A 21246-nucleotide genomic window follows, 5' to 3' on the forward strand; every position below is an offset into this window, starting at 1 on the left:
CTGTGTGTGGCAACATGGCCCGGTGTGACCCACCCCTGGTAGATCTGCACCGGGTGACGGGGCAGGGTGTGCATCACTGTGCTGGCTGACTGGGAAGCCGTGGCTGAGGGTGAAGGAGAGAGTGGAGGAGGAGGGAGGCAGCGGGATAATCCTGTTAGGGAGGAAAGAGAATCATTTTCCAATGAAGCCCGGCGCTGGACTAGCCCCCGCGGTAAAGAAACAGCAGATGCAATAACTCCCGCTCCATCCATCGCCTGGAGTTTGAGTGAAATGGACAGGAGATTTTATTCCTTATTATTTTCCTTCACAGAGTTGACTTAGTGCTCAGAAAGACATGTCTGCTACCCAGAGCCCTGCCAAGGGCAGAAACAGCGCTAAAGAGATAGGAACACGGAGAAAGCCAGAGATCCAGAAGGCAGCTTCTAGATTCGTAGGATCCTGTTCTCGCTTACAGCAGCATAAAATTCCCTTGTGACAAAGGTTTTGGCTCCAGGGCAAAGTTCCACCTGTTTAACCTAAGGGTTTGCCTCTCTGGGGACACATGGGCAAGTTAATTGGAATTGACTACAGGTGTGAATTTGAAGTGGATTAGTTAAACTGCATTAAGCGCCTGTGTGGACACACTCATTCAGAATGAAAGTGGCTTTAATTTGGTTTAATTTATTTCATTTCCAAACTGAATTAAGATAAACCATGAATTAAGGTGAAACTTTTATTCCGAATAAGAAATTGAATGTGGCTTAACTAACCCACGTTAAATGTTAATATGGATTAATTTTTCTGAGTGTCCCCAGGAAGATAAGCCCTTAAGGTGTGAATTTAAACTGATTTAGTTAACTGATGCAACACTCTTTCCCCCTCCCTCCATTTTGATATAAATCAGGTTTATTGCACTTTAGTTAGTCATTTGGCAACAGGCTTAAACTAAAGCGATATAAGGTGCCTTCACACCTGAATAAGCATCCACACAGCGGTTTGCACCACTTTTAACTAAACCAGTTTAATTAACCGGTGTCAGGAGGAGGAGGGAGGCAGGGGCAGACACTGCTCTGGCAATGTAAAGGGACCATAAAGCGGATGGAACTATGATGGGCTTGTCTACACCCAGAGTTATTCTGGAATTGCAACAGTGCTTTAAATTCACACCCTGCTTTAATCTGAATTAAGTGTAGACAAGCCCTCACAGCAGCAGTTTAGGACAGTGGGGACAGTGGGGTCCTAATCTATGACTGGGGTCCTAGGTATTATCACCATACAAATACAGAATAATAATTTATGCCAAATTTATGCCACAGCTAAAGCCCCTTTACAGTACCAGAGCAGCAAAAAGGGGCCTCAGTGTAAACAGAATCAGGCCCAGCAACTGCAGTGGAATCGCTCCAGACTCCATGGGGGTGAGGGAACATAATCAGGCCCCATCAGTTTCAGAGAACCATGGTGACCCCCAGTCTGGGCTCAAGTGGGGGCGGACTGCCCAGTGTTTCCTGTGTGGAGCTAAGCTGCGAGTCACGGCCCAGCTGACCACATCTGCACAGTGCTTGGTTGACATTAGTCCTCCGCTTGCTCTTGGGACCTGCCCCATCCGTCCCTGCCCCACAAATGCCCTTTGCCCTGGACTTTCCTTGCACTCCTGCCAGCAGAGCATTTAACTCGAAGCCTCTGCAGCTCGACCCTGCAGAGCCCTGGAGACCAGAGTCCTTAGTTACAACCCCTGGCACTAAAAGAACAGGAGAACGTGTGGCACCTTAGAGACTAACAAATTTATTTGAGCATAAGCTTTTGTGAGCTCACGAAAGCTTATGCTCAAATAAATGGGTTAGTCTCTAAGGTGCCACAAGCACTCCTTTTCTTTTTGCGGATACAGACTAACACGGCTGCTACTCTGACACCCCCACACTGCGTCTCTCCCCAGCCACACTGGGTGGAAGCAGCTCTGTCTCCAAGGCCCGTTCAGCCCTCAGGGCACAAAGAGCATGGGTCGGGAGGGGGTGACTGGCTGCCTGGACAGCCACATGCTAGCTCCCTGCCTCACCTTTCCGGCTCCTCCCATTAGCAGCTGGCCAGATGGACTTCCTAGCCCTGGCCCACAATTGCCAAGCAGGGCCTGAGGCCCCGAGAGTCCCGGGGCCAGATCCTCAGCTTGTGCAAATCGGCATGGCCTGGAGCGATGCAGATTTATGCCAGGGAAGGATCTGCTCCCACGGGCCAGGCAACAGCAGGTCTGACACTCAGGGTGTGGCTACACACTGCAATCATGGGATGCAACTTAATCTAGCTAGTGCGGGTACCAGAGCTGTAAAGTCAGGACAGCCCCAGTGTGGGCAAGGGCCTGCCCCACCCGAGTAATCCCCCAGGGTCCCGGGCAGGCCGGTACAGCTCACACTCAAGCCGGTGCTGCTTGGGCTTCGCTGCTTTCTGTCCCAGAGCCGGCTAGATCGTGGCGAGCTGCAATCACAGCCCAGGACTGCAGTGTGGACGTCTGGACGCTTAGAGGTGGGTGTTGTTAACGCAGCCTCAGCAAACGAGTTCCAGGCCCAAAAGCTGCGAAGGGATTTCACAGCCAGCCCTGTGGTGGACAAACGTCCCATTACTTACAATCAATTAGCCCCAGGACTTGGCCCCACCCCACCCCACCCCACCCCAGATAAGCCAGTACAGTGAAGAGCTAGCGTGTATAGTGATAAATAGCGTTAAACACGTTCATACCATTCAACAGCACTTCCCCACCCCTCCCGCTGGCCTTCCCCCAAACCTGGGGGGCCTGAGCCCATGAAGCATCCTCCCCCTGAAATAGACACTGCTGCCATCAGTCCTTCGGCCAGCGGGTAACTAATAACTGATGTGTCCACGTCACCTAGCAGGGGGCAGAAGGAGGGTCGCAGTGCTTGGGTGGAGTCTGCTGTAGGAAGAGACACGGGGCAGGGGCCCCCCACCCGCTGAGGTGGAGGGTGTCCTCCATCAGGCCCTTTAGCGTCCGTCTGTCTTTGGCGGGTGAGGAGGCTTCTGGGGAGGCTGAGTCTGAATTGAGGGCCATGCGTGCCCTCCTGCCATTGCTCTCGGGGGGCAAAGGGCAGCGGCCCGGGCCGCCAGCCAGAGCTGAAGGGAGGCTGAAGAGAGCGACTTTCGTGTGACGTTGACAGGGTCTTGGGGAACCCGGTCCCATCCTGACGCCCTTGCCCGAGGGAACAGTACCGCCGAGGCCAGAGGCAGGGAACCTCTCTGTGGTCCCACCACCTCTGTCCCCAGGATGGGGGTGGGATCCTGGCCGTTGCGTCGATGGGGCGAGGGGCAGGCAAGGAGGTGGGAGGAGGATCCCGGTGGGGTTGTCCCGAAGGAAGAGCCGGTTTCCTTGCCCCTCTCTATCCCCGTCCTTAGCCCAGGACATCCAGGTAGACTGGAGGGGCCTTGACCAGGGCCTGGAGCCGGCTGTGAATCTCCTTAATGTTCTGCCGTTGCTGGGGTTCCCGCTGCCAGCAACCCTGCATTATGTCGTACACCTCCGAGGGGCAGGTTCGGGGCCGCTCCAGCTCCCGGCCCTGCGTGATGCACTCGATGGCCTGCGGAGAAGCGGAAGAGGAGATGAAGTGTCTGGGTTTCAACCCCGCAACGACTTGCCCTGAGCGGAGGACAGGGCCGACGCGCTCTCTCTGCCCAGTAATGAGCTTAGCTATACCATTCCCACTGGGGGCACAGGACGGTGCTGGGGGTAAGGCACAGGAAGGGGAGTCAGGACTCCCAGGTCCTTTCCCAGCTCTGCTGCTGAGTCCCTTGTCACTTCGCTGCTCTGTGCTTCGGTTTCCCCATCTATAAATTGGTGATGACCCACTCCCTGCCCAATTCCAACCGGCCCTTAACTGTTCTGATCTGGGGGCCATGGGAGTCTGTCCACTGAGGCCAGCAGACTGGGGTGCTTTGTCGTCCTGAGGTGAACAGTGTCATCGACACGAAACCAAGAGACACTGCGACAATCTCCTTTGCACACCGGGCTCCCGCCCCCAGAATCCTCCTGGGCTCAGCAGAAGGGAGAGAAAGAACCATCAGTCGGCTCCCAGGGACTCCCCATCTGCTCTGGGGAACATTAGACTAAGGGATGGGCAAGGAAGCTCTTAGGCCACGCAGTGAGTTTGTTAGGGGCAGGTCAGGTTTCACCCCGGGCCGGCAAATTGAATCAGATCTTTCACGCTTCAGAGAACTGAAATATTGCCCCCCTCATACCCCCACTCCCATAAGCCCCAGAGCCAGGCTGGCCCCTCTCTGCTCAGCCCAAGACATCCCGGAGAGCCGGACCGGCAGGGCCATGTTAGAGGCGGAGGGTATTTTGCCCATATTCCCTGGCATCTCGTCGTGTGAGGATCCTGCAAACTGATCCCCACCCAGTGAAGGTTCTTAGCCCCGATGGAGGATGGACGCAGGGGACGGAAGCTGAGGACACGCAAGCCAGTGGAAGAGCTGGGGATAGGACCCTGAAGTCCTGATCCCCAGTCCCTTGCTCAGGCCCCTAGACTGCACAGTGGAACCCAGGCATCCTGACTCCCGTTCCGCCTCCTCCCAGAGCTGTCGACAGAACCCAGGAGTCACAACTCCCAGCTCCCGGCTGTAACCTCTAGACTGTACTGCCACATGAGGGACAGCATGCTATGGGCTTCCTGCTTTAAGCCATGGGGGATGGGGTCCTCGGTGGGGTCCCCCCTTATTTCTTAGCCCATCTCCTTTCCCCCTAGCTGACTTCTTGGCCATCAGAAAATCAGCAGCTCAAAGACCCTGCTCCCTGGAACTAACCCAGCCGTTCTCCCTGACCCCAGCCACGGTATTGCCACCCACCCCACACTCGCCGAGCCACCCTTCACCTCAGTGTTGGACAGCTGGTACCAGGGCTGCTTCCCGTAGGTGAAGATCTCCCAGAGAACCACCCCAAAGCTCCAGATGTCACTTTCGGCGGTGAACTTCCTGTAGAGGATGCTCTCCGGGGGCATCCAGCGGATGGGCAGCATGGTGCGTCCGCCCACCTGCCAGAGAGACCAGGGGAGGATGGGTTAGCCAGAGGGGTGGGGAGGCGGGCGGAGCCAGGATATTGCAGCAGGCAGAAAAACAGAAAGGAAGAGAGAGAAAAAGAAAAAAGAGAGAAAAGAAAGATGGAAGGAAGTCGTTTGAAAAAGCCAAAGAAAGATGAGAGAGAACGAGATGAGAAAGAAAAAGGTTTGAGAGACAGAAAATTAAAGAGAAAAGTTGAGAGAAAGAATGAAAGAGGAAAGAAGGAGAAGGAAGAATGTGAAACAAGGAAAAAGTGGGAAAAGAAAGAAAAGAAAAAACCAAGCAGGAAGAATGACAGAGGGAAGGAGCAGGACAGAAAGAAAAAAGAGAGAGGAGAGAGATGAAAGGGGCGGGGCTGGATTCTCCATTTGCTCACACCAGCGTGAGACCAGAGTCACTCCTGATTTACACCTGCAGAACAGAATCGGGCCCAGAAAGGGGCTCCTTTCATGCCATCTCTCTCTCTCTCCTTTTATTAATCCTTTCACAGCAGCCCATCGGGGGCCCCTCCCCCCCTCCTGGCAGCGCTGCCTTTCCACTCGCTAAGTGCTCTGCGCTCCCTTTTCCATCGCAGGCCCTATTAAATATGCATAGGGGGACTGAGGTGGGGCAGGAGCTAAAAGGGAAAATTGGAAGAGGCCCCTCGGAGCCCCCTGCCTGCCCCAGAGCCCGATCCCAGCAGAGCTCTCGAGGAGATGGATGGGTCTCTCCTCCAGCCGGCCGGGCACATGGCTTGCGATGCGTTTGCTCCGAGAAGCCTCACTCTTCCCGTGCATTGGTTACGCCGGGGCAGCTAGCGACTGACACTGCACTTTCAAGCAACGGGGGAGAGTGGGCTGGGGTCTTCGAGGGAAGCACTGTCTCTAGTTAACGAAGCACAGGAGGGGAAAGCCCTCCACTGGCACTGAACACAGCCTCACGGACCTGGGCAGAGGGGTGCTTGGGAAACGGGGGGCAAAGAATTGGCTGATGGGATCCCTAATGGGGTTCAAACACGGGACCTACAAAGCACAGATTTCTATCAGAGTAACTGTGATAGCTGGCAGCAGTAGTAGGCTGTTATCCTTTATATGGCCCAGCCACTGAATTCCATTAGCTGGCAGCATTAGGCTGTCATCTATACAGACCAGCCACTGAACTCCATTAGCTGGCAGTAATTGTAGGCTGTTATCCTCTATATGGACCAGCCTCTGAGCTCCACTAGCTGGCAGCAGCAGTAGGCTGTTATCCTCTAAGTGGCAGTGGGGGGGATGAGACACAGACATTGACAGTGAGTTACGAGGCAACTTGCGTTTTCTCCCAAGTGTTGAGGCCTGAGCCTTGACCCCAAACCTGATGGGGCCTAATCGGAAGGGAGACAGGCACTGAGGAGGGGCGGGCAGAGGAGACACTGGGAGACTGTGACAGCGGTAGGAGTTTGGAGCCCAGGGACATGGCCACCCTTGTCAAGGGAGGGACAGACACAGCTCTCTGAGAGCGCTCTGCCAGCCCAGGCCAGTAGCATCCACTCCTGCTGCGCCCACTGGCACCGACGGAAAGGCCCTGATTGCCTCTGCGAGGCTGTGGATTGGGCCCTGGGCAGGTGTGGCAGCAGAATCAGGCCCTTGCCCCGCCCCGGGAGCTCACCCGGTAGTAGTCCGTGCTGTAGATGTCCCGGGACATGCCGAAGTCCCCAATCTTCACCACCAGGCTGCGGCCCACCAGACAGTTGCGCGTGGCCAGGTCGCGGTGGACGAAGTGGAGCGAGGCCAGGTAGACCATGCCCGAGGCGATCTGGGTGGCGATCTGCAACATCTGGCTCAGGGTCAGCTGCCCGAAAGACTGGCCGTTCCCATTATCCAGGATCTTGGCATCTGGCCCGTGGGATCTGGGCAGGGCAAGGGCGGGCTGTGGTGAGGCCAGGCTCAAGTGGACCGGAACCGACCTGATTCTTCAGAGTCGGGCTCTGAATCACTCTAGGCCACGGCGGAAGTGCAAGCGGTCCTGGGTGCGGCCAGACCGAGGTGCCACCAAGGCCCGAGGCCCGGGCACCAGCAGGGAACTGACGAGGAGGGACGTGCCCAGGTGATCCCAGCAGGCGATCCACGCACTGCATGGCAGAGAAAAGGGAACCCCCTCCAGCCCCCAAGAGTCCTGCCAATATGACCTGGGGGGGGGGGGAAATTCCTTCCCGAGGGCAGGTGTGAGCATGTGTAAGCTTGAGGACATGTCTGTGTGTTGATGTGTGTATTGGCGTGTCTATGAATGTATCCATGTGAGGGTGTGTATGGGGGAGGGGGTTATGGGGTGTGTGTTTGGGCGAGAGGGGGGGTGTTTGGGTGTCTGAGGATGTGGGGCTAGCCCAGCTCCCTGCCCCCCCCCACAAGCCTGTGGGGCTGGGATTTGAGGTGCAGACCCAGCCGGCAGGGTGGGTGGGTGGGGTGGGGCACGGGGGATACCTTCCCCCTCTCCCAGCCAGGTGCCCGCACTCACGGGGCTCGTTTGATGCCAAGTGCTGCTGACAGCCTGGGCAAGGAGGCCGGGGACAGGCCCGCGCGGCTCCGGGGAAGCAGAACCATTAATGCCAAGTCCCATAACAATAATCATCAAAGGCAGGTCTCAGAGCTCATCCCGCGGACGCTAAGCGATGCCGCTGGCAGGGCCCCGTCTAGTGCCAATACCTCGGGGGCCAATCGAAAAGTCTCTGCTTATTCCAGCTGATGGCCAATCTCCCTCTATTTCAGCCTCTCAGACAGCTAATCTAATCAATATTGCAAGGAGGCCGCATTAGCAGGGCCCGCTGTCTGAGCTGCCGCGGTAATGGAGCAGGGGGGCGGGGGGACTCCAAGGCAGGGACCGCCATAACGGGGCGAATAATCCCGAGTCACGGGCCAGGCAGGGCTCGGTGGGAGCCTGGAGAAGTGGCGGTGTGTCGCTCGGCCTGTCTCCGAGTGTGGAGTGCGTGTGTGGCGCAGGCCGACTTGCGTGTGTTGTGATGCCATGCTTGGCACCCCGGCCCCTGGGGGTCACCAAACAGCCCCCTAACGCTTCAGGGGAAGGGGAGCTGGGCTTCGAGGGGAGACAACCAAGAGCCCTTGTGAGGATCAAGGTGTGTGTGTGTAGGGTGCGGGGGGTGACAGTGTATTATTTAAAGGGCGGATGGGGCATGTGTTCCCCACCCCATGGCGGACTGTCAGGGCTGTCCCCCCACTTTGGCCTCCCCGCCCCTCCCTGGCTTCTGCCTCCCATCACCTTGCCACTCCCATTCTCCACATCCTGGCTCCCCCCACAGCTTCATCCACCCTCCCGAACCTCCAGCCCCCCAGCTCATTTCAGGCTCCATATATCCCCCCATCTGCATCTCAGCTGACCCAATGGGCCACGTCTCTCCGCGCTCTCGCCCCGGCTTCTCTCCCCACACTGGGCGCAAGATCCTTCCCCCTTGCAGCCTGGGTCGCCCCAGCCCAGCAATTCCTGAATCCTGGGTGAAAACCACCTCTCACAACTGACCCTTCGCTCCTCGGCCTCCCGCTGGTGCTGGAGCGCGACGGGGCACCTTGTTCACTGCATGTGGGGCTGACACAACAGACTTTTGGGGCGCCACCCTGCATGCAGGGGCCGTGCCAGAGGGGGCCAAGGATGGGGAGGGGTGTGCTGGGGGAAGGATACCGTACTCTGGCTATTCTGGGCTGCTGGATGGTACCTCAGACTGGAGGGAAGTTAGAGCAGCCCGGCTGGCTGCTCTAATCTACGCCAGGGGCAGAAGCAGCCCAGAGCCACCCCATCCCCTGCCCTGTGCTGGCTGCCGGCCGGGCCCCACCTGAGGAAGCGGTTGAGGTCTCCGTGTTTCATGTATTCGAAGACCATGACGAGGGGTTCGCCGTCCGTGCACACCCCATAGAACCGGACAATGTGCTCATGCTGCAGCACCGTCAGCAGCTCCGCTTCCCGCTGGAAATCCAGCCGGGCGCTCTCCGTCGCCTCCTTCAGGGCCTGCAGGCGGGGAGACGGGCTCAGAGAGGGCAGGGTGAGCACCAGGGCTGGGGTCCCCAGGGGCATGGCGGTGGCCGGGCTTCCTGCTGCTGCTGACCCTGGGCAAGTCGTTTCATCTTTCTGGGCCCCAGTCCCCAGGTGTGACACGGGGAACAAACCTGCCTAGTTAGACTGTAAACGCTGCAGGGCAGGGATTTTCTCTCCCCTGGCGTCCGTGCAGCGCCTGGCACAACCGGGCCCTGATTTCAGCCATGTGCTGCGGTACTGCAGCACTCAGAGAGCTGCCTCTGGCTCCATCCCCTCTAACTGCCAGGAGGACTGAGTGGGCCAGTCGCCGTTCGTGTGGGACTATCCCCATCACAGCTGGGAAAGAACCGGGGCCCATTTGGGTCTCACCTACAGCTAGAACCACCGGGGCGAATTTGGATCTGATCTTCAAAGGGGTCTGGACTGGGCCCCCAATCAATACATTGGCATGCGGCTATACACTCACCAGTGCCCCCTACTGGATGGAATCAGAACTCCTCAAAAGTGTGTCATATGGCCTATACTGCTGACAGCAAATGGCGATTCTCCCATAGCTCAGGAGGATCTGGGTTCTAGCCCCACCCTGCCTGTCATGAGCGGCTGCCGCTTGCAGCATGTTGACAGCCATGAGGCCCCCAGGTGGATCCTGGGATCCCCCCCACCCCTGTGGAGGTTTCCCTGGGAGGAGGGGACGGGGTTACCTTGACGGCCACAAGCATCTTCTCCTGCTCGGGGATGAGGTTGTAGCACTCAGCCAGGAAGACCTTCCCGAAGGCCCCTTCCCCCAGCTCCCACTTCAGCACGATGTCCCTGCGCTTGATGTGGTGGACGCCTGCAAGGAGTAAGGGCTGAGCTAAGCGTCCCCCCCCCCCACACACACACACACACCCCACGTAGGGGCGGTGCGGAGCTGGGCGGGGAGCGGCTGTCTCTTGGGGCGGGGTTCTGGAAGGGAAAGAGGGCCAGGGAGGCAGGGCAGGCTGGGGGAGGGTTGAATTTGGAAAAAGGAGGAGCTGGGGGCTCCAGTCAGGAGGAGGAGGAGAGAAGTCAGAGGGATCTGGCTGCATGAGAGGTGGGGTGGGGTCTGGGGCTCTTCCGGGGAGAGTAGTGAGGGATCTGGTTAGGAGAATTGGAGGGGCCAAGAAGAAGGTCCAGGTGGGAGGGGCCAAGGGATCCAGGTGGGAGGAAGCAGCTCTGAACCCCTAGATTCCCCTGCCCCCTTCCTTTGCTTTTTCTTCGACAGGGAGTCCTGGACTGGCTGTCAACACCCCGACCCATGGCCAACCAGGGGCTGGACGTCCGTGCGTGGGCGTGTGTGCACCTTTCCCCTGTTAAGAACCCAGAGGGGCCCCACGCACGGGGCAGGGAGTGCCAGTGAGTCCCGCGTCACTGCACCCATTTACACCCCTGGGTGCCCACGTCCTTTCCAGCCCCTCCATCCCTGGGACCCGCCCTGCCCCTCCTTAACCCTCTGGGAGCCCCCCCAGTCCTCCCTTAATCCTCCCCAGAACCCACTCTGCCCCTCCGGACCCGCCCTACCCCCCTCCCCCGGCCCTTACACGTGTCGCAGAAGTACTGCGGGTTCTCAATGAAGTTGGTTTTCAGCCCCTCCAGCTTGCTCTCAGCTGAAGACTGGGGGCTGCTGCTCAAGTTCATGAATTGCAAGGACATGGCCAGGTCGTCGTCCTGGGCCAGCACGGCCGCCCCTGCGTGGGACAGGGGAGAGATGTCAGCCTCCAGCAGCCCCCTGCTCTAGCTGCCCCCCCACCCCCCGCCACCGCTGGGGGGTGGACAGCGGGGAGCAGTGAGCAGAGCGGGTAGCTTTGCAGTAATTACCAAGGGGGCTGTCCCTGCGCTCCCCACCCCAGCAGGCATCTTCATCAAAGATCCAGCAGCAGGGCCGAGAGATCTGATGGCTCCCAGCCCAACGGGGCACAGACAGGGGTGGGGAGGGCCGGGCACTGGGGTGCTAAAATCCTGCTCCTCCTGGAGCTGCTGAAAGCAGTTGCTCATCAATGCCCGGGTGCCCTGGGGTCGCAGGTGGGGGTGCCCGCCTGGCTCCAGCCTAGGGGAAGGTGAAAACCCTCCCAGCCGGTCTCTCCTTGGGTCCCCCGAGCCTACCTTTGGGGAGCCCTCTGCAAAGTGAGTGAGGGTCACTCTGTGGCAGCCTCTGACCCCATTTTAGCCCCTGCAGGGGAATTGATCCTGGCCCCAGTGCAAGGAGCGACAGGGGAAGGCAATGCTCCCAGCGCTGTTCCGGGCATGGGTTAAAGCAGCCTCGGCTGTTGCCACACCTAGTGTAGACGGGGCTCCCCTGGGCTTGCTCTTGATTACCCTAGTTGAGGGCCCGGCCCGACTCACACTACGACGAGCAGGACCAAATCTGTGCTGTGGGGCCTGAGCGGCAGAGAGGGGCCCGCGGGAAGGGATCTTGGCTCGCCAAGCAGGAACCCGGATTTGGTCTGAGAATCCGGCACCCTCACTTACAGGGACATGGTACACGCACCACACAGCCCGGTGCCCAGTGTGGCAACAAGCTCAGTAAGGGCCCTGTGGCCGACCCACTTAGGGATAACAGCCTACTACTGCTACCACTCCGCGGAGTTACTCCTTCGGCTCAAGCGGCAGAGGCCTGTGACGCCAGCCCTGACGTTCACAGCGTTGGTGGGCCAGGAGGAGGGGGTTGCAGTGGCCACGGGGACTTACGGTTCATGCCGAACTTGGAATGCCGCCCACATTTGTTGAGCACCATCAGCATGATGGAGAGGAAGAGGCAGGCGAAGACAGCCAGCGCCACCGCCACAGAGACCTGGAGAGAGGGGGGAGACACAGCTCAGTCCACGGGGCCGGAGGGCGATCCGGGCTTGGCTTCGGACCCAGACTCCTGGTGCCCGAGGGCTGGGATCCTGGGGCACGAACTGGCCCATCGCAGAGGTAAAGGCCCAGCTGCCATTTATGGGCCCCTCCATCCACCTCAGGGGAGGTTGGATCGAGGGCTTTGGTGATGCAAAATCATTATGGACACCAGCAGGGCGGAGAACATGCCACGTGGCATAAGCCACTGAAGGCCTCTGCCCTGCCCCAGCAGCTGCCACCTGAGGGCCTCAGAGCCCTTGATAGTTATTAACTAAGCCCCGCAAGCCACCTGGAAGGTGAGTCAATGTCACAACCCCCATTTCTCAGAGTGGGAAACTGCGGCACAGAGAGGGGAAGTGACTTGCCCAAGCTCATCCAGGGTATTGATAGCGGAGGTCAGAAGAGAACCCAGGAGTCCTGGGTCTTGTCTCTCTGTGCCTCAGTTTCCCCACCTGTGAAGTGGGGGTAATGATACTGACCCACCTCATAGGGGGCTTTATTGGTTCATGTTTGCCAAGGGCAGTGAGCTTCTTCCAGAAAGGTGCAATAGACCCTACGGTGATGTGTGCCCCGTCCTCATGCTGCAACAAAGGCAGGAATATTCTTGGTGACCTCTGTCCCTCCCCCGTCCCCCAAATCCGCTTTCCCAGAGCTCACCCCAAACATGTGCTCCTCTGATGTTTCCACCGGCCCGTCCAGCGTGCTGTTCCCCTTGCCTGCAGCAGGGAGAAAGGCAGCAGTGTTAGCTTAGTCTGAGAGACAGAAGCAAACTGCAAAATTCAGGGCTGGATCTCAAAGCTTCCAGAGTTTTATTTTGGGGTAGCAGTGCTGAGTGTGGGGTTTGGAGTGGGGCTAGTTGCAAAATCTGGGGGTTCAGATGTTAAGCACCCCTTTCAGGGGGCAGGGATACGGGGTATGGGCCCCACAGAACTTCCCCAAAGGCCCATCCTCTCTCCTGTGCAATGCTGGAGGATGATCTGCAAGATGCCTGCTTCCACTTGAACCACGGAGCCAGATCACAGGGCCAGCCAGTGCCAGGACGGGAGACAGCACTAGTCACACACCCCTCCGTGCACCTGGCTGCTGCAGAACCTCCCAGGTGCATCCAGGTAAGAACCCCCCCCCAGGTTATGCCCTAAAGATCCTGTCAGTTTCACCGGAAGGCAGCCCTGGCATGGAGGACAAGCTACCCAAGGCCCTGGTTGAATTAATTCAGCCTCTCACACCATAGATCCTCCGGCTTCTCCTACCGAAAGAGGGGTTGGTAATGGGGCAAAGGGAAGGGTCTAGAGCAGGCAGGCGCAATGCAGCCCTGCTGGGGTGTGTACGGTTCTGGGGCTCCCAACGCCCAGGGTGGACGGAGCCACTCAGGCATCTCTGACAAAGAAGCAGCTGCCCCCTAGGAAATACTCACCCACTGGAGGCAGGGACACTGCGGCAACGGGGCAAACAGGGAGGAAAAGTATTGTTACTCTCTGTACAGCATCAGCACCAGTTCCCTGGACCCCTGCCCTGGCCACCCCACCCTCTGCCCTAAGCAGGCCAAATCCAGCGCCGGCAGCCCCTCAGCCTGGATCCAATCCGGATCAGAGTACCCCTCTGCTGGCTTTTTGTTCAGCCCAAACCCAGGGCCTGAATGTCCTTCCACTCCGGTGTAAATCTGGAGTGACACCCAATGGAGTGACTCTGTTGTAAAACCAGTGTGAACAGGAGAAGACTCAGACACACCAAGACCCCAGCTGAATCACGCCCCAGCCCGGAAGCAGAGTGGGGTGGGGGAGTCGGACATAGCGCTCCAATCCCAAGGCTGCCCTGCCCCTCATGGACTCGTTGGTGCGAAGCGAGTGCCGGGGGGAGTGGTGGCATTAAACACCCACGTGGCCCCGGTGCTATTGGCTGCTCCAGGGAGGGGCCAGATTTGGCCCCTCTAGCTTCAGTCTTGACCCATCTCGACAAATAACCTTCAAGATCTTTTATGGAGCCTTGTGGAGGGCAAGAGCAACCCCGTAATGGAGTATTATTATTAGGGGGCATTGCTAGAGCATGGAGGAGATCAGGGCCCCGTCGTGCCGGGCACGGCACAGACACGGTCTGAAATGGGTGGGAGGGGAAACTGAGGCACAGAGCAGGGACTTGCCCGAGGTCACAGGGCAGGGCAGCGGTGGAGCCAGAAACCTGTTCCTGCTATTCCTCCCCATCCTTAGTGCTCGCCCTGGGGTGGGGGGAAGGCTCTGTTCCCAGCCCAGCAGGGTTATTAGGACCCGGGGCGGGGAAGGGGAGCTGTACCAACAATCGGCTCCTCGGGGTTGAAGCTGAAGGGATTGTCCATGAAGCGTCCGGGGACGGTGCGGGCGTCGACGCCCAGCGAGTTGCGGGCCAGCAGCGTGTAGTTCCCATTGTTGACGTGCGTGGGCCGGTTTAGCTGCAGGCAGCCATGCGCCACAGTGGAGTTGTGCTCGTACTCCACGATCTTGGTGTGGATGTACTGCCCTTCCACCAGGGCGGAGCCGTTGAACAGCCACCGGAGGGCCGGGCTCGGGTTGCCATCCACCGAGAAGGGGATGCACCAGTAGTGCTGGGGAATGGCTTCCTGCAGGTCCAGGATCACGGCGGGGACTGTGAGCAGAGACGACAAACAGGGCCTCAGGCCGGCACCTTGGCCCAGGGCCCAAAGGCAGGGGGCACAGTCACTAACCCAACCACACGCCCGCCGGGCAGCCGGGGTTACGGATTCCCAAAGGGGAGCTCCCCTTAGAGATCGTCCACGCTGCCGCTGGGAACGAGCCTCCCAGACTCACGTGCTAAAAGTAGCCGCCTGGATATTCCAGCTTGGGTGCCCAAGCCCTCCTGAGCCGGGGCTAGAACATCCGGCCTGCTAATTTTAGTGCACTAGCCTCAGCCTTGTTAGCACAAGACCACCTGCCTAGGCCGTGGGGCTCGCTTGCAGCTGCAAAGTAGCCAGATGCAGAGTCTCTGCAGGAAGCAACCAGATGGCCCCCCTGCCACCCAGGATTAGAACCTGCGACCTGTAGCTCCAAAGCACAAACCACTAGCATTTAAGCTAAAGGAGCCCTCTCCTGCCCCCTGATCTCTTACATCCTCTGTGGGTAGCCACAAAAGTGTGGCGCGTGTGTGTACACACACACACACACACACATTCTCTCTCGCTCTCGGAGATTTTCAAAGCCGCCTAAGGGATTTAGACACATCCCGATCCCCTAGGCAATGCTAAAAGCCTCAGCCAGAGTTTACAGCCTCTGCCTCGCAATCTACGTGCACCTCGTGCAGTGGCGTGGGGGCTTGGAAGGAAAGAGCTGCTGGGTCCGAGCCCCCTTGGCCCCGTTGCTCTTGGGACAGAGCCCCAGAAACTGACCTGGCTGCTGGGAAAACTGGCTTCTCAGCCGTGAACAGGGCAAACATCTCGCTCTTAGGTTCAACCGCCATCGTCGCATCTGAGCCCCTCCCCGATCTGGGTCGTACTTATCCAGACAGCACCCCTGTGAGGCAGAGCTATCAGCTTCATGTCAAACATGGGAAATTGAGGCACAGAGCGACGAAGGGGTGATTGCAGCCTACGCAGACGAAGCTTTGATTTAGCCACATCGAACAACAATGGCTGAGAGGCCATGACAGCTTTATAGCCGATGTTCCTGGAGCTAGCTAGATCCAAACAACCTCAGGTATGTCTCCACAGGCTGCAGTGCTGACAGACCCTAAGTGACTCGCCCAAGGTCATTCCGGGAGCCTGTGGCAGAGTACAGACTTGAACCCAGGTCTCCCTAGCCACTGGGCCGTCCTCGCTCTTGTAAACCCTGCCTCCAGCTACCCAGTCAGATCCGCGTGCCACTTACAAGTGACATTCAGCTGCACAGCTTCCTTGCTGGGGCCTGCCTCGTTCTCAGCCCAGCAGGTGATGTCTTTTCGGTTAAAGCCGGAGGAGACGTTGAAGATCTGCAGGGTGATTTCCGAGTCCGACTTCTGTGGGGACAGAGAGAGCAAGAGAGAGCGCTCAGCCTGCTATGACACCAGAGCCGTGATGCACTCTGATCTGTAGCCCCCTGCATGGAAGGGCCATTCAAAAGCTCATGCCTGACAGGGAAAAGCTTGAACTATGGGAGAATCTCCATTTGCTGCCACCAGTGTAGGGACTTGGACATGCTGCCATGTTATTCTGACACCAGCCTGCAGAGGGCAAGGGCAGCACAAGTGAACTGGGTGCAAATATCCCTCTTTCTGCAGGATTTAGGCCAATCGCTTGTACTAAACACCCCATGGCCTGTCCTCGCTCATAAAAAGGACAAGGCAGCAGGGTCTAGTGGTTGGAGAATCGGCCTGGGGCTCAGGACACTTGGGTTCTGTTCACTGCCTGCTGCATGACCATGAGCAAATCACTCTCCCACCCCTGCCGCTGATTCGCCTCCTGCCCCTTGTCTAGCCTGCAACCCCTGCAGGACTGGCGCTCTCCTTCACAACATGTACGTACAGCACCTGGCGCAACCGGGACCTGATCTGGGTCACTGTGTGCTACTGCTATACTGACCCTATAACTGTTATTTGTGGTGTGCTAGCTCCCAAAGGCACGGAGTCAGACCCCAGTGTCTTAAGTGCTTGGCACCCTTCTAAGTAGAAATGTACCATGGGAGCTCCCCTCACAGGATCCCTGCTGTTCAATATTTGCGGAGAGGCAGTTTGGGGGTGGGGGTGGCTGGCATTCAAAATACTGAGGCCCTACAGTACTTAGCAGGCACCACCCAGCTAAGGAATCCTTCATTAACAAAGGATAACAATCCCCTATGGGGGAAACTGAGGCACAGAGCAGTCCTACAGTCCATCACTGGCAGGGCCAAGATTAGAAGTCAGCCAGTGCAAGGCTCTGCACCAGAGGCACCTGCCACTACACCGCACTGGTTTGCTGGGGACGTGGCTTCCAGCCGCTGGGCCGTGCTGCTGCAGCGAAGGGGCAGTTTTGTCCGGCAACACACAGCGAGCTGGCGAGCAGGGAGCTACATTTAAATGGGGCTCAGCTTCAGGCCTCCCAAAGGGTTTTCCGTGGGGCACCCCCAGTCTCTGGGGCCATGAGGGGTGGACATTTTTTCAGTGCAACTGTCTTCCTTGAAAAATGTGGCTGTTTCAAATTTTCTCCCTAAAATTGAAAATTTTAGATAGGGGGTGGGGAGGGAAATCACAATTTTCCCTGGGCCGTGGACCGTTTCGACAGAAAGTTTTCAACCAGCCTCAGCAGGGACCACCCAGGGCCGGCCGTTGTCCCTCTGAGCCCCAAACCATAGCGACCATATTGTTTTTGCCTTGGTGATGACGGGGGGCTCGGGTCCCAAGTCGGGGACGATCCAGCGCCCGTGTGCCCGCGGCTCGCCTGTGAAGTGGCACGTTAGGTTCACGCTCTCGCCCTGCTGCACCGGCATGCCCTGGTACTCAATCCAGATCTCTGGCGGGTCTGCCAAAGAGAGGGGAGGAGAACGAGACGTTGGCGCTGCTCTGACCCCCAGGCGCTGCCTTTCGGGGGAGAGGGGCCAGGGAGAGCCAATGGCCAGAGACTGGAAGGACCCGAGAGCCGATCCCAGCCGGACCTCTGGAGAATCCAGCCCGGGTGTCTCCGAGCCTGGTACCTGCTGGGACAGAACGCTGCGGGTTCGGCCAGCACCGTGGGGGGCGGTGCTCACATGGGTGCCGAAGCTCAGGGGCTTCATGGGGTGCCTTGAATTAACAAACCCCAAAGCACCACAGTGGGCTCCAGAGGGAACCCTGGGGCCCGGCCCCTGTGGAAACTCGACTCACTCTCCGTGACCCCAACGGGTCATTTGATTTCCCCTTGCTTCTGGGACCCCTGAGGAGATCAGGGCCCTGGGTGGGGCGGGGAAGCGCCATCAGCAGGCAGTTAGACAGGCAAGAAGGGAGAGCAGGTTGGGTCCTCGGCCGGAGTCAACTGGCACCACACGGGCTGAGACACGTGCCGGCTGTGATGCCCGTGCCTCTGATCACTGGGTATCATGAGGAGACAGCGCCCACAGGCGTCTCAGCCATGCCAGGAACCTGGCAGGGGTGGGGGGATCCTAAGCAGGCCCTCCCTCACTGTCCTTTGGCTTCCTTTTTCTCTGCTCTCCCTGTTCACCCATCCAAGCCAACGCCGAACCCACGTGGATTCTGCCTGCTGCCTCCCCCAGTACTGCCCCATGGGAAGGTCCTGCTGCCCCCCCCAGTACTGCCCCATGGGAAGGTCCTGCTGCCCCCCCCCAGTACTGCCCCACGGGAAGGTCCTGCTGCCCCCCCCAGTACTGCCCCACGGGAAGGTCCTGCTGCCCCCCCCAGTACCGCCCCACCAAAACGCCCTGCTGCCCCCCACACACACCTGTGCCCCAGTATCACCCCATTGTCTCCAGATTTACCCTGCTGCAAACATGGCGCAGAATCGGCGTGAGACACAGCAGAGCCCCAGTCCCCGTGGGGCGCGCATGGGGCACAGCCAGTGCACGAGAGGCTGCGTGTTCCCCTGCACAGTAGCCTGCCCCACTCACATGCCCAGCTCCACCCTGCTCCATTTCTCCCGGAGGAGACCTACCGCAGCCCTTGATGTGTAGGTCCTCCAGGGGGATTTCCTCTCTCTCCAGCCAGCAGCTCAGGGACTGGTTCCCCAAGTCAGCCCGGCCGCTCCCCTGCCACAGCTGCAGCCAGCGGATCCCACACGAGCACAGGAAGGGGTTCCCCACGAGGACCCTGGGCGGGGGAGAAGGACGGGAGGCTGGTCAGGTGGAACGAGGGAGGGTGTGCTAAGGGCTCTGTGTCAGAGCTGGGGGAAATTTGGGTCCCGTTGGAGTTTGGCGGGGTGACAAAGCTCTCACCCCTGAGCCGACCCCATCCCTGGACTACAGGTCCCAGGCAATCTGGGATTGAGAGGGTACAATGGGAACTGAGCTCATTCGGCTCCAGAAGAGGCAGAGCCAGCAGAGGACAGGGACCCTCAAAACATTCAGCCAATGGGCCAACACAGGGCTGTCAAACCCAGGAAGAGAATCCCTGGTCTAGAACGAGTGGAACGGTTCAAGGGGCAAGAGAGTTCCCTTCTCCTAACATAGAACCCGCTCGGTCATGGCCTTCTAGAGCAGATCTAGAACCCGGCCCCTAGAACACAAGTCTAGAACTGAACTGAAAAGAGGTTCCTAGAAGAGGTCTAGAACCGATCTGGAAATGGGCTCCTGGAACAGCAGGCTAGGACTGAATTAGGAAAGGGTTTCTAGTCGAGCTCTTGACCAGACACGGAAACCTGCTCCTGGAACGCGAGTCTAGAACTGAACTGGAAAGAGGTTTCTATCAGAGTTCTGGAGCAGATTTAGAAGAGCGCAGCACCCCGGCATTTAAACAGAAACCGGTCTGTGGATTCAGAGGGTTGAATAGAGACCCGGCGCATTCACTAACTAACCGACACCCCCAGATCCCCCTGTCCCTATGCTTGGGCAAGGAAGGACGGATCCAGAGCAATTGTTAGCAGGTGGCACCTGCATACACCAGTTCTGGGGTTGGCCCACCCACGACAATGGCCCCACCTTTGGGGAGGGGCTCGATCCTCCAGCTGGTGTCAATCCGGAGTGATTCCGGTGCAGCAACCCTGGGGCACCAGGCTCTGAGTGTTGCCCTGGCAGGCGACAGTTTGGGGAAAGGCCCCCGTCCGGGTTTACTTACAGTTCCTGCAGGGCCAGGGGGTGGAACGTCTGCCAGGAGAGCGACTGCAGGTAGTTGGAGGAGAGGTTCCTGCCGGCAGGAAGAGAGACCCCCGCTGAGCTGCGGTCCTGGGCCCCCTCCCACTGCGACGCGGAGAAAGCCGTGCTCCTCCCCGGGCTGCAATGAACTGGCCCAAGCCTACCCAGTGGAAAGTGCCCTCCAGCTCCCACTGAGCATACAGCAGCTCATGGGAGGTTGAAAAGACCCCGTCCACCCTGACTGGGTCATTCCCTTCCCCCAGCCTGGTTAGAAATATCCCCCACCCTGCCCTCGGCGGAGACAATTCCACAACCTCCGGGCTCTCAGGCAGGGGCTCAGCCTTACCCATCTATCAGGCACCGACAGGGCCCTATAACCACAGTAGCTTTGCTTTGCACAATTTGCGGTGGTATTTATCCCCCACAAGGGCAGGAGGGAAACTGAGACCCAGAGACACTAAGTCACCTTGGCCAAGGTCACCCAGGGAGTTAGAGGCTGAATGCAGGTCCCCACCCTTTCTCTCTGCCCTAATTTGCCTGGGTTGCCCTTGAGCCCAACTGCTCCAAATGATCATCCCTGGTGCCCCCCTGCCCAGATCGTCAGCTCCTCAGGGCAGGGCCTGTGGGAGCGCCGGAGAGCCCCAGTCATGGAGCAGGGCCCCGTGGCGCAAGGCGCTGTACAGACACACAGTGAAGACAGGGTGCCTGATTCAAAGAGTTGATAAGAGATGAGAGAAGGTGGTGGGGGACAGACAGAGCACAAGGAAACCAGCAGACAAGGCAGGGCACCATGACGGGCCGTGAGCAGCCCCAGCTCACCGGCTGCCTACCCGTTGTGGTGCGTTTTGTGGCTATCAGGCCAAAAAGACGTTTGAAGAAGGTACTCAGGTGTCTAACTCACTTAGGCATGTTTGTAAATCCCCCCAAGTTGCTCCTCTGCATTCCTAAGCGCCTAAATACCTTGGTCAACCCAGGCCCCTGTACTGGGCACAGTCACTTTCACTTGGGAGCGGAAAGCGCTGCCGTTCGGATCTGGGGGCACCTGAGAGGTGCGTTATAGGAGCAAAGCATTTGCTGTCCCCCAAAGCATGGCCTTGTGGGCAGAGAGGGGTGAATCAGGGCCCCTCCATCATGCGTTGGAGGAGAGAACCAAGCCGTCCTCCCCACCAAGTTAAAACCCCCTTGGGATCAAGGGGAGCCCCCCGCACTGCAGCTGAGACCCCCGTTCTGCCCCCGCCCTTCCTCAGCGTCGTGTTATTGATCTACCCCCTTCAATCCAACGGCAGGATCAAAACAGCTGCAAACACCCGGAGGGAGGGGACGCCTTCCCGGGGGAGGTGGGAAGGGATGGAGGGGTTGAGGAGTGACGCCGATCCCTGGAAAGCAGGCGAGAGAGACACCTGTCCTGGGAATGGGGGCAGGCCAGGGGGTTGCTGCATGCACATGGGCGGGGGACAGGGACTCCCGCCCCAATGCAGTCGCCTGGGGGCAGTGCGGCTTCCCCACGGGGTGCGCTGGGAATGGGCCTCCCTCCTGCTCAGATCGATGATTTCTCACTCAGCAGCAAGGCCGTGCGGCCCATGTCACCCCCCCCACCCCTCCACCAGGGCCCCGCTCCCCACAACCCCGTGCCCCAGCGGCGGAGGGA

At 58.8% G+C, this 21246-nt stretch overlaps 1 protein-coding gene across 2 annotated transcripts in view; it reads right to left on the minus strand.

Annotated features, from left to right (window-relative positions):
- Positions 1 to 260: 260 nt before the first annotated feature.
- Positions 261 to 21246, minus strand: part of NTRK1 (neurotrophic receptor tyrosine kinase 1) — a 31909-nt gene continuing 10923 nt past the window's right edge. Inside the window, exons 4-17 of one of the 2 annotated variants that reach the window (XM_048828263.2) lie at positions 19582 to 19650; positions 18464 to 18618; positions 17193 to 17341; positions 15738 to 15864; positions 14173 to 14502; positions 13301 to 13318; positions 12544 to 12602; positions 11737 to 11839; positions 10590 to 10736; positions 9732 to 9862; positions 8831 to 9003; positions 6658 to 6898; positions 4848 to 5006; positions 261 to 3557 (exon numbers count right to left, since the gene is read on the minus strand). In XM_048828263.2, coding sequence (XP_048684220.1) covers positions 3372 to 3557; positions 4848 to 5006; positions 6658 to 6898; positions 8831 to 9003; positions 9732 to 9862; positions 10590 to 10736; positions 11737 to 11839; positions 12544 to 12602; positions 13301 to 13318; positions 14173 to 14502; positions 15738 to 15864; positions 17193 to 17341; positions 18464 to 18618; positions 19582 to 19650 — 2047 coding nt within the window. In that variant the 3' untranslated portion in view covers positions 261 to 3371. The remainder of the gene's footprint in view (positions 3558 to 4847; positions 5007 to 6657; positions 6899 to 8830; positions 9004 to 9731; positions 9863 to 10589; positions 10737 to 11736; positions 11840 to 12543; positions 12603 to 13300; positions 13319 to 14172; positions 14503 to 15737; positions 15865 to 17192; positions 17342 to 18463; positions 18619 to 19581; positions 19651 to 21246) is intronic. The other variant, XM_075122846.1, reaches the window with a different exon arrangement.

Source organism: Caretta caretta, chromosome 24 (assembly GCF_965140235.1).
Source record: "Caretta caretta isolate rCarCar2 chromosome 24, rCarCar1.hap1, whole genome shotgun sequence".
NCBI classification, from domain to species: Eukaryota; Metazoa; Chordata; order Testudines; family Cheloniidae; genus Caretta; species Caretta caretta.